Genomic DNA, 12,980 nt, shown 5'->3' with positions numbered 1-12,980 from the left:
TATACTACAGATCCAACAGATCTTACTTCCAGCAGTCGTGTCTTTTATTATGGTATCGAAACTATTATTTCATTACATAGGATTACATGGGATATACGGCACAGAAACAGGTTATTCGGTGCAACCAGTCCATGCCGGCGTTTATGCTCCACTTGAGCCTATTCCCGTCTTTCCTCATCTAACTCTATCAATATAATCCTTTATTCCCTTCTTCCTCATATACTTGTCTAGTCTCCCTTTAAAAGCATCTATACTATTCGCTTCAACCACTCCCTGTGGCAGTGAGTTCCACATTCTCATTTCCAACAGATAGATTTTATGATGACAATTCTCACTAGGAAATGCATGGCTGAAATCTCTGTTCCCTGGGAAGAATGTGATTGTCAGTTGGTGCTTGATTTCAGTTTCCAGTGGCTGAAGATGTGTCTCTCTTTGCTTTTTGCCTGGCGAGCACGCAATCCCTGACGTCAAACAGCTGAGACTGAGAGGCAGCAGAAACGTGTTCGGGAGCCTCCAGCCCTTTCTGCACCACAAACAACCAGAACAACAAAAACCCTTCAGAATCGCCCCTCCGACAGACATATCATGATATGCTTTCCCTAATCCGGCCCGGCTCACTGAGTCAGGAAACAAGGGCATTCTGCTGCTGGTTCTGGTTTTGAGCTGCACATTTTGGAATAAGCTAGGGGAGCTCTTTTTTTGGAGGGAGGGAGGGAAGAATCCCAGGATGGGTTGTGGTGGAAGCCGGGCTGATACTATCGAGCCCAGGTACTACGAGAGCTGGACCCGAGAAACCGAGTCAACCTGGCTGACCAACACCGACACGGACGCGCCTCTGCTTCCCATCCCCAGTGAAGCCAGCACGGCGGACAAGGGCTCGCTGCCCGTGTGTTGCAGTGAGTATAAGTGCGGGGGCTGGCTTGGTTTGGTTGGGAAGGCGGTCTGTTTTTGCATTTCAGCCTGCGCTGTCGGATGTGTGTGTCAGTTACTTTCATAAACAGTAAATTCAAGGGGGAAGCCCGAATGTGGGGGCTTCTCACTCAGCTCATGGTTTGGGGTCAGGATCATGGTGAGCACAGCAGCTCTCTGTCTCCTACCCCCGGGACTCCCTGTGTGTGAGTTAACCTGCGATTTGCAACCTGCCCTGCCTGCCAGCAATTTATTCCCCGCAATTGTTTTTTTTTAGCATCATCCGCATTCGGTTTGGAAAGGCCGGATTGATATTAAACAGTTCATGAGGCTATTGAGCAAATGCTGTCTATTTCACATTATTTATTAGCAGCAAGAATTTAAAAACAAAAGATAGGCAGGAAAAAAGCACACACAGCTTGTTTGAAGCCGCCCCCCCCCCCCCCCGATCGCTATGGCAACACCACTGGGCTCACTTGCACCGATCCTCAACTGAAGGGAGAGAAAGTTTTTTAAAGTGGCGGTGCGTGGCTGGGGATTATGCTCCTGTTCCTGGGATGTGTTCCGGAAAGGAATAATTCACTTACGGTCCTGCTCTGTCACAGATGATATGCTCCAGTCCAGGTAATTCTCTCCCTTAGTTCATGTGGTGGGGGGAACAACCTGGAGATTGACAAATCCCTTTTTATCATTTTGATAAATTGGCTGCTGATGGTTTCTGTACACACGCCTTTAAATAATGTACTGCCATTTCACCCAGACGTTGACAAATAATTTTCTGCCAAAGGAGAATCTTGATGCTCTATGATTGGTGGTTTCAGTATGTCCCTCTCTCAGGCAGTCCCTCGGAGTGGAGAAAGACTTTCAGAGTGCACGGTCTGAACGGCAACACATCATCTAGTCATATTGCATTTGTTTTGCTTAATCATTTGGGATATTTTTGGTTTGACTCTTTAAGCCTTTTCAAATTAATCCAATGTTCAGAATATATATTCTTCCTTTCTTTCTAAGTGTCATTGGTATACGAGGTTTACATTGACACACACAATATTTCAATTTCTTTAACTACTTATGTTCCAGGCTGGTTGTTTTGAATAAGATTAGTGAGTGGTTTATCCCCTGGTTGGAGAGTCGAGAACCAGGGGGCACAGTCTCAGGATAAGAGGCCGGGCATTTAAGAAAGAAGAAAGACTTGCATTTATAGGGCGCCTTTCACGACCACTGGACATCTCAAAGCGTTTTACAGTCAATCAAGTATTTTTTTGGGGGTGCATCCATTGTTGTAATGTGGGACTGGGATGAGGAGGAATTTCTTCACTCAGAGGGTTGTGAATCTTTGGAATTCTCTGTCCCAGAGCGCTGTGGATGCTCAATCATTGAATATATTCAAGGCGGAGATAGATTTTTGGACTCTAAGGGAATCAAGGTATATGGGGATAGGGCGGGAAAGAGTAGTTGAGGTCGAAGATCAGCCATGATCTTATTGAATGGGGGAGCAGGCTCGAGGAGCCATACAGCCTACTCCTGCTCCTAATTCTTATATTCTTAAATCCCATCACAGTGATTACAACAATAACTTGTATTTATATAGCACCTTTAACGTAGTGACATGTCCTAAAGGCATTTTATACAAGAGTATAGTGAGACAAAAAAAAATTAACACTGAGTCACATAAGGAGAAATTAGGGCAGGTGACCAAAAGCTTGGTCAAAGAAGCAGGTTTTAAGGAGCGTCTTGAAGGAGGAAAGAGAGGTAGAGAGATGGAGAGGTTTAGGCAGGGAATTCCAGAGCATCATATCATCATAGGCAGTCCCTTGAAATGAGGATGACTTGCTTCCACACCGAAAAGGGATGAGTTCACAGGTGTTTCAATGAAGGACTTAATATTCCAGATCCCGAACTACATCTTGAAGGGTGGAAGATGCCTGTGCTTGGATTTTTTTTAACGTGTGGTGGTCATTGCACACCAGCCACCACACGGGGTTGACAGAGCTAGGTCTTAGTCCAGTGGCAAGGATTAACCAAGACAACTGGAGACCAGCTCTGCTGCACCAGAGCATAGGGCCTTGGCAACAGAAGGCACGGCCACCAATGATGGAGAGATTATAATCAGGGATGCTCAAGAGGACAGAAGTAGAGGAGCATAGACATCTCATGGTGTTGTGGGGCTGGAGGATATTACAGAAATAGAATAATAGAAATTTACAGCACGGAAGGAGGCCATTTCAGCCCATCGTGTCTGTGCCAGCCAACAAGAAGCTATCTAGTATAATCCCACTTTCCAGCTCTAGGTCCGTAACCCTGCAGGTTACGGCACTTTAAGTGCACATCCAAGTACTTTTAAAATATGGTGAGGGTTTCTATCAATACCACCCTGTCAGGCAGTAAGATAGGGAAGGTGAGGCCATGGAGGGATTTGAAAACAAGGATGAGAATTATGAAATCGAGGCGTTGCTTAACCGGGAGCCAATATAGGTCAGAGAGTACAGGGGTGATGGGTGAATGGGACTTGGTGCGAGTTAGGACACAGGCAGCTGAGTTTTGGATCACCTCTAGTGGGAGGCCAGCCAGGAGTGCATTGGAATAGTCAAGTCTACAGGTAACAAAGGCATGGATGAGGGCTTCAGCAGCGGATGAGCTGAGGCAAGGGCAGAAACAGGGGATGTTACGGAGGTGGAAATAGGTGGTCTTAGTTATGCTATGATATGTGGCCGAAAGTTCATATCAGGGTCAAATATGACACCAAGGTTGCGAATAGTGTGGTTCAGCCTCAGACAGAAGTTGGGGAGAGGAATGGAGTCAGTGGTTAGCATCCCGTCAGTAACTGTCCTATATTAATGGAAGGGAAAATCGGGAGGTTTCTATAACAGGTGGTCGTTCTACACCAGACCAGCAAGTTGAAAATCTAACCCCAATATTTTCAAACATGCCAGAGTGAAAGTGGTCTTGGTCGATGGGTAATCGTCAGGCATGATTTTACATGTCACATGATTTTTTTTCCATTGAAAAAGTAAATCAGATGGGGTATAAAACGGCTGCCAATTTGCTATTAAACATTTTACACTTCCGGCCAAAACCAGTTTTACCCCTTTTAACAACTTTTGTTCTGTCCTATTTGAAGAGTATGAGTATTTTACACCATATCACATGCTCAACGTTTACAATTGAAGCAGTAAAGGCTGGAATAAACGGAAGGTCTGTCCACATGTAAAAGAAGCTAGGGGAGTTATCATTCAGGGTTGCCTGTATGTAACAGTACCAAGAGCACAATTTGATGAAAATTAAACTTACGTACAAAAAAGTACAGACTTTCTGTGGTTAATGTTAAAGCATGTCATTCAGGCAGAGTATACAAAGCTGGGTCAAGCTACAATAAAAACATAAAATGTTGCAAACACTCAGCAGGTCAGGCAGCATCTGTGGAGAAAGAAACAGAGTTAATGTTTCAGGTCGATGACCTATCATCAGAATTGAAAAAAGTTAGAGATGTAACAGGTTTTTAAGCAAGTGTAGGGGCAGGGAAAGGGGGGAGGGGAGAAAGAACAAAAGGGAAGATCTGTAGTAGGGTGGAGGGAAGGAGAGATTAAATGACAAAAGGGACGATAGTGCAAGGTAATGGGACAAGAAAAGAAACAAAAGATGGGTCTAGCGAAGCTGCAAATGGCAACAACAGAATCATAACCAGCACTGCCTGTCTGAGAAATGGGAGCAGTGGTTATGGTCTGAAATTGTTGAACTCAATATTGAGTCCAGAAGGAAAGAAGAAAGAAAAACTTACATTTATATAGTGCCTTTCACGACCACCGGATGCCTCAATACGTTTTACAACCAGTGAAGTACATTTGGAGTGTAGTCACTGTTGTAATGTGGGAAACGTGGCAGCCAATTTGCGCACAGCAAGCTCCCACAATCAGCAATGTGATAATGACCAGATAATCTGTTTTTGTTATGTTGACTGAGGGATAAATATTGGAAGGTTGTAAAGTACCTAATCGAAAGATGAGGTGCTGTTCCTCGAGCTTATGTTGAGTTTCATTGGAACAGTGTAAGAGGCCGAGGATGGAGAGGTCAGAGTGAGGCAGAGAATTAAAATGGCAAGTGACCGGAAGCTCAGGGTCACGCTTATGGACAGAACGGAGGTGTTCAGCAAAGCGATAATCCTTTCAAGCAGGCTAGAGTGAAAGTGGTCTTGATCGATGGCAAATCAGCAGTCCGTTTTACATGTCACATGATTTTTTTTTCCCAGTGGAAAATCAGGTGTGGTTTCAAAAGATCAAGCTATATCTGACTGCTAAATGCTTAATGCTGATACTACAGCCAGGGAGTGTTTATTCCATAACAATGACATCCCTCACCTTAATACACAAACATAGTCTGGAAATATCCATTTTCAAAAGTGTATGGCTTCTCTAAATATGCAACTTTATTTAAATGCTGATGAATGAGGGGGATGTAATGCATTGATGTGCACTAGCTCTCAGACAGCAGAGTCATATTTCTGTGGCAAGTGGTGAAATAAACCATCAAATTTTACATTTTCTATATATTAATTAATTTTATTTTCTGAGAGTTGGAAGGTCCCCTCTTTGAAAATATTCTAGCCTCTTTGAAAATATGAAAATAAAGAAAGGGTAGGGCCTATTAGAGACCATGAGGGTAATCCTTGTGTGGAGGCAGAAGATGTTGGTAAGGTTCTTAATGAATACTTTGCATCTGTTTTCACAAAGGAAAGGGACAATGTAGATACTGCTATCGAGGAGGAGTGTGATATTCTGGATGAAATAAATATAGTGAGAGAGGAAGTATTAAGGGGTTCAGCACTTTTGAAAGTACATAAGTCCCCAGGCCCAGATGAAATGCATCCCAGGTTGTTGAGCGAAGTAAAAGAGGAAATAGCAAAGGCCTTGACCATCATTTTCCAGTCCTCTTTGGATTTGGGCATTGGTAGTGTTAGTGTTTATCAGAAGAATCACTCAACACTCAGAATCGGTTCCAACGCCAGTGAGGCCTTTATTGACGCCAGCGGGGAGGAAGCCTCAGGACTGGATCCAGGCTTCTCTCCGCCGAACAAAGAAACTCATCGATATTTATATGTTTTACAATAGTTCTTTACAGTTACTCAGCCCATTTCAGCTGGACACAATCCAATCATAACGATTATAGATTACATATAGGTTTCTTTAACCCAATAGAATTTCCCTGATACCTCAGGAACTGCATGTTCGGGTTTTGTCAGCTCGGGCTGATTAATGACCTCGTTATGTGAGGCAGATTCTCCCCTTATCTCTCTTCCTTGGACTTCGGCTGTGTGAAATCACTGGTTCATTGTATCCAAGGCATTCCTGATAGTGGGCCTCACAGGGTCATTGCTCGGTCATTGCTCGGTCAGTCTCAGTTCATTACTTGACTAACGGGGTTCCCATCATGCTTGGGCAGCCATTTTATATGTGGCCGTTTTAAACTTATATGAGTTTAGATATATTCAGCAGGTGCCTAATGCCTACAACAATTCCCTCCTTTCGGTAAAGGGACTAGTCCTAGACCCCCTTTAACCGACTGCCCTACTTTTATTAGATTCTGTGCACAGCCCGGTACTCCCTGCCTCAACGTGCTGGCCAGTCACGCGGTTTCAGGAGTCCCGGTTGCTTAAATCAAATTGACAAAGGCCAAATCCTCCTGCCCCTTCATTAGACAGGCTTGTTTAGTATTTGGGGACCGGTCATGGGTCCCTCTTCATTGTGCTTGGTGCCTGCATGCCTGGCAGGCCATTATGCCCCATGTTATCGCTAAGATCAATTGTATCCCGACCAGTATGTGTGAAATTATTCGAATCCAAGGATGGATTTTTACATTTATTCCCCAATCCCAGACCTTTCTCCACCAACTCTGACTTTGTAAGTCTACATCGATATCTTCTTCCAGTACTTTGATTTTAGTTTGCAGTTGGTGGTAGAGCTTTACGGATTGACCCACTCTGAGCCTCAACTCTCGTAATACTTCGGTTAGATGTGGGATAGGGACCTGATCTGGCTCGTCATAATCCTGTAAATGATCATGGAGCTGATCGATTACCTCAATAACTTCGGACTTCCGGCGCCTAACCTGGGTGATATGCGCTTGCCCGATCGTGACAGGTCGTAGTGGCGTAAAGCAAAAGTTTGGCTGTGGTATAGGGCACTGCAGGTCATTATACTGGTATGAACGCTCTGTGGTAGAGACGCAGTATCTTCCCTTCCCTCAGTAGCCTGCCCGCACGAAGTGCCTGTGTGCGAGCACTATTTCTAGTACACACCCGTCGGTTCGGTTAAACCCGCACTCGTCTAGCTCACCTCGGCCTACCGGGTGAGGGCATACTGTGATCTTCCCCCTTTGCTTGCAATCTGTTAGGGAAATCCCGGTAAGTATGTTGTTTCGACGAACGGCGGAGGTGGTGGTCAGATAGTAACGCATGGAGACATTTTCCCGTATTACTCCAGTATTCTCTAGTTGGTATAGGGGGAACGGCCCTGAGTCCGGCGTGGCTATAGGGATCATCAGGACTATCCCTATCCCAGTATTCCTACCCATCTGGCAATCTGGAATTGCTGGGTATACTCGGGTCAGTCCCTTCAGAGTACAATTATCCAGTGTCCCCCTCTGGTTAGCCAACTGAGCCAGATGTGAACTGTCTATCCAATCGGGTACTTCCCCGCGTTCGATCTGGTCGAGATTGTGGCGGACTGTCCCACCATCCACAGACCATAAGCGTGACAGAGTTGCCCCTGCCTTTGCTTTCCTGTATCTTCTTTTTCTCTATCAATGAGGTGATTGATGGTTTTGGCGTGAGCTTCCAGGACTGAGATGCCATCCAACTGGATTTCGGCACCCTCCTTTCCTAGGTTGGCTTGGTCTTCCTGGTTTTGCTCCACCCTCTCTAATAACCCCTTCATCACCCCTCTAAGCTGTTCCACCCTCTCATTTAACCCTTGTATGTCTATCGAGTTTATTACGGAGGTCCCTGTATTGAAAACGGTAGCAATGTCATTAACTATTTCCCTCTTTATCCTGGGGGCTGACCCCTGTCCTCGGAATCTACTGGCACCCATTGCATCGGCAGCCTGCTGCATTACAACTTTATTTAATACATTGTACATTTTCCTTGACTGTTCTGTACAGTATTCCGGCATCTGGATGCCTGAAATATTGATCAGGACAGGCACAATTTCATGTTTAACATTATCATACAATAATTCCCGTTTGTTGTACATTACAATCCCATTTTCTAGTCCCTTAGTAGTTATGGGACAAGGCAGTTCCTCGGGCAATGTAGTGGTTCTTATGGGGCGCAGTGTCAGAGCGGGTGAGAAGCATACATACAATGATATTGCAGCCGCCCCCACCTCCTCGTAGTACCCACACAGCCCCACTCCCTTTTTGCGGATGACTGATTGCTGGGATTGTCCCGGAGGCGCGCAAATTATGCCGAAAGTACATTCATCAGGCCCTTTGACATCCCTCCGTTTAATGCGGCTGCTCCTTATACCCGTGGAGCACTGTACACATACTCTTATTCTTATTAGGATTCTTATTAGGATTCACTTGTAACCATGCATTAAAATAAGTCCTGTCCTTGCTCCAGTCCTTGGCTGCTGGGATGCACATTCCATCCGTTAAATTAAACAAGACTCCATAGTTCATGTAGTTGTTTATTTCCTGAGTGTGCTGCAATCCGTTGGTGTCGTCCAGGGTACGTGCCTGTCGCAGGGCTATCCATATTACGAGGAGTGCCGTTCGTATTCCCATTCTGGTAGGTATTATCTGTAATTTTAAACAGACGGCCTGGTTAGGTTTTGCTCTACGAGTATCCCTGTCACCCTGCGAAATCAGAAGCACAAGGTTATAATCGAACCATTTCGAGTTGAATCTGTGGGGCGTGCGCCCGTGTCTTTACCCACTTAAATATTACCCAAACTCCTATTATGACCAAGGCCAAAGCTATTCCTCCGAACATCGTTGTCTGCTTTACCATTAGGTTGGGTTTGTGGACTACACCTACCCACCGTGGGGTACATTGGCTCTATTGCCATAGATGATGGTGCTATGGCTGTGCACTGCACTATCTGTCTAGTCCCGTTATCTCTTCCAGCCTGTTTATCTTAGCTTTTAACTCTTCAATTTGTTTTATTGAGTATCTATTTCTTTATTGTATCAGGCAAGTATTATTACATAAGCTAGTTCTGTTTTTATTTTTCTTTCCTCTGTTAGGTGAGTCTTTTTTTTCTATTAAGAAATCCAAACTAATAATGTTCAGTATCTTAAACGGCTGTCAATGGAAAGGGTTAACTCCTTTCCAGGTTTGTAAGAAGACCTGATGTCATTACGTGACTTCACGTAATCATCTGAAAAAAAAAGTCTTTGTGCCTTCAAAACTTACTTAGAAATTAGGAATCCGTTAAACAGCATAAATAATAAAAAATCTTCTCATCAGGGAAGACGGCATTTTAGAGTAAACTCCAATGTTTTCTTAACTTCTAATTCAAGTATTTGCCAAAGAAATCTTTTTTTTTATATAAAACGAGACCACACATTTTTAATAGCAATATTGTTTACTGAAATTAAATTTTTTTTTTATTTCTTTCTTTCTCCTCGTTATCTTCAAAACCCTCCTGCTTGTTTAGACTGTTCGGGACTTTTCTTGATAAACACTGTCCATTTTGGAAATCTTTTCAAACTGCATTGAAACTTTCTCATAATTTAAAATCATTATCAATGTTGAGTGTTTTTTACCTCTTCCAATTTTTTTTTCTTTTTCTAATTAAACCAATATCTTTTTCACAGCAAACATCAACTAGTATTTAGTAAGTTATGTCTTTTTCCATCACAAACACATTTTTTTTTCAGCACTTATTTAGTCCGTTACATTTTTTTTTTCTTTCTTCAAATTAGGTTTTGTATTTTACATGGAGGGTTCGTAACTGCATAAAGTTGTCAATTTAAAATCATTTGTTTACTTTCAAAGTGGCGTCTTTATCTTTTTCTTTTTTTCCTCCATAACTGGAATGGAGTCTAGCTTTGAGGGTTTGAGGGCTGCTTTTTGTTATCTCAAAATGCTCCAGTTTCAAAGTCGTTACTAAAGCTTGCTGTTTTTAACATTTTCCAAAAGTCCCTTTTACAACTTCGCAGATAGCTCGTCACTCGCCCAGGACTTTGTCCTGATCAGATTTAATTTAATATATATATTTTTTTTAATCCACCTCAGTATTTTCTGTGCCTTCTCTGAATATCTCAAAATCCCAATTCAAACTTTGTAATTTCAATCTTTATTTAAAACTTTTTTTTTTGCTAGAAGCTCTTTTTTTTTTAAAGCATTCTTTATCTCATTCCGAGACTAAATTTATGTCTTTCAACCCAATCAATCATTGCATGTTTTCTTTCGGCAAGTAAGTGAGCGTGTCAAATAAATCTTTTGCTCAACAAACCTATCCTTTGTACATTTCCTAGCTCCATAACTTATCATCCGAATAAATCCACACCTGCGTTTCTAACTTAAATGTCTTAAAACTTCCCACATACAGGACAACACGACAAAGAGTTAAAAAAAACTTTCACTCTGTTTCTAAAATAAACAGACACTTGCATTCCTCTTCCAACCAGGCTTTCGGAACATGAAAACATAAATATTCATTCCGCAGTCAAAAATCACACAGGCACTTCTCATTTAAAACAGACGTTCACAAAAGTCTCTCTTCTTTCCTATTAATTGTTTTGGCCGGCTCTATTCCTCTTACATACTTCACTTAAGACAATCACCGTCAGTTTTTTTAAAATCTTAACTTCCTAAACTAATTTACATGGGCTCGCAGTATCAAGACCACAGCCTTTTTTTTTCTTTTTGACTTTCCGTTCCTTCTCCCACCATTCCCGTTGGGCTGCTGGCAGGTCCTGTGTATCCCACCCTGCTCTAATCATTTTCTCGATTAGTTTCTTTTGCTTTTCCGCCAGATGGCGGGTAATGTACCCTTCTGATCCCCACTCGAGTTTACTTGCTTTCATGGCCATTCCTGGGTTGGACTAGAACCGTTAGGAATCTACTCTCAGAGGTTTGCCTTTTACCTCGCACAACTTGTAGTAGACCGTCTCTGGGCTGCTGTCAGGTCACAAGTCTGCTGTTACACAAACTTATACAATTCTTAAAACGCGTTTAAGTAATTCCCGCAGTGCTCTACGTATCCTTAACGACTACCTACCACCGCTCTGCCCGTTGGTCCAACCCTGTTCACAGGTTTGGATTCCGTTAGCCGCTGTACACCGCTTGGTTCTACCCCGGGGTATATCTCAAATTACACTACTGGGTCCGGAAGATGTCTTTCAGTATCACGATCCCACGGTCCAAGTGTGTTCCCGGCACCTACTTAATTCCTGGCCGTCACGTGGGACTAAAGTCCTCTTAATTCAGGCTCAGGCGAGGTGTTTGAGATATTGGACCGTCCCCTCGTGTCGATCAACCAGCATCCACCTTCCGCACCCTTTATAATTAAAAATCGTTTTGTATACTCACCCGGGTTTTTCCAAGGGCGCCCAGTGACCCCAAAATCCTGTTCGTGACGCCACTGTTAGTGTTAGTGTTTATCAGAAGAATCACTCAACACTTAGAGTCGGTTCCAACGCCAGTGCGGCCTTTATTGACGCCAGCGGGGAGGAAGCCTCAGGACTGGATCCAGGCTTCTCTCCGCCGAACAAAGAAACTCATCGATATTTATATGTTTTACAATAGTTCTTTACAGTTACACAGCCCACTTCGGCTGGACACAATCCAATCATAACGATTATAGATTACATATAGGTTTCTTTAACCCAATAGAATTTCCCTGATACCTCAGGAACTGCATGTTCGGGTTTTGTCAGCTCGGGCTGATTAATGACCTCGTTATGTGAGGCAGATTCTCCCCTTATCTCTCTTCCTTGGACTTCGGCTGTGTGAAATCACTGGTTCATTGTATCCAAGGCATTCCTGGTAGTGGGCCTCACAGGGTCATTGCTCGGTCATTGCTCGGTCAGTCTCAGTTCATTACTTGACTAACGGGCTTCCCATCATGCTTGGGCAGCCATTTTATATGTGGCCGTTTTAAACTTATATGAGTTTAGATATATTCAGCAGGTGCCTAATGCCTACAACAGGCATATTGCTGGAGAATTGGAGGACTGCTAATGTAGTACCCTGTACCCTTGTTTAAGAAGTGAGAAAGGATAGGCCGAATAATTGCAGGCCTGTCAGCCTAATTTCAGTGGTGAGAAAATTATTGGAAAAAATCCTGAAAGACAGGATAAATCTACATTTGGAAAGGCAAGGATTAATTAGGGACAGTCAGCACTGATTTGTTCAGGGAAGATCGTGTTTGACTAACCTGATTGAATTTTTTGAGGAGATAACCAAGAGAGTCGATAAGGGTAGTGCATACAATGTAGTGTATATGGATTTTAGCAAAGCTTTTGATAAGGTCCCACATGGTGGACTGGTCATCAAGGTTAAAGCCGTGGGATCCAGGGAAAAGTGGCAAGTTGGATCCAAAATTGGCTTAGAGGTAGGAAGCAAAAGGTAATGGTTGATGGATGTTTTTGTGAACGGAAGGATGTTTCCAGTGAGGTTCTGCAGGGCTCAGTATTGGATTCCTTGCTTTTTGTGGTATATATCAACGATTTAGATTTGAATATAGGGAGTATGATTAAGAAGTTTGCAGACGGCACTAAAATTGGCTGTGTGGTTGATAATGAAGAGGAAAGTCATGGGCTGCAGGAGGATATCAATCTACAGGTGAGCAGAGCTGTGCCAAATGAGAAGTGTGAGGTGATGCACTTTGGGAGGGCTAATAAGGAAAGGATATACACATTAAGCGGTAGGCCACTTAATAGTGCAGATGACCAAAGGAACCTTGGAGTGCTTGTCCACAGATCCCTGAAAGTAGCAGGCCAGGTGGATAAAGTGGTTAAGAAGGCATACAGAATGCTTGCCTTTATTGGCCGAGGCATAGAATATAAGAGCAGGGAGGTTATGCTTAAATTGTATAATACTTTGGTTCGGCCACAGCTGGAGT

At 43.3% G+C, this 12,980-nt stretch overlaps 1 protein-coding gene across 1 annotated transcript in view; it reads left to right on the top strand.

Annotated features, from left to right (window-relative positions):
- Positions 1-497: 497 nt before the first annotated feature.
- The window catches only part of LOC139270735 (brain and acute leukemia cytoplasmic protein-like), a 62,285-nt gene continuing 49,802 nt past the window's right edge, over positions 498-12,980 (top strand). Inside the window, exon 1 of the mRNA XM_070888463.1 lies at positions 498-896. Coding sequence (XP_070744564.1) covers positions 728-896 — 169 coding nt within the window. The 5' untranslated portion in view covers positions 498-727. The remainder of the gene's footprint in view (positions 897-12,980) is intronic.

This window comes from Pristiophorus japonicus, chromosome 1, assembly GCF_044704955.1.
Source record: "Pristiophorus japonicus isolate sPriJap1 chromosome 1, sPriJap1.hap1, whole genome shotgun sequence".
NCBI lineage: Eukaryota > Metazoa > Chordata > Chondrichthyes > Pristiophoridae > Pristiophorus > Pristiophorus japonicus.
Note: the sequence above shows the minus strand (reverse complement) of the source record. Positions and strands in the feature narration are given on the sequence as shown.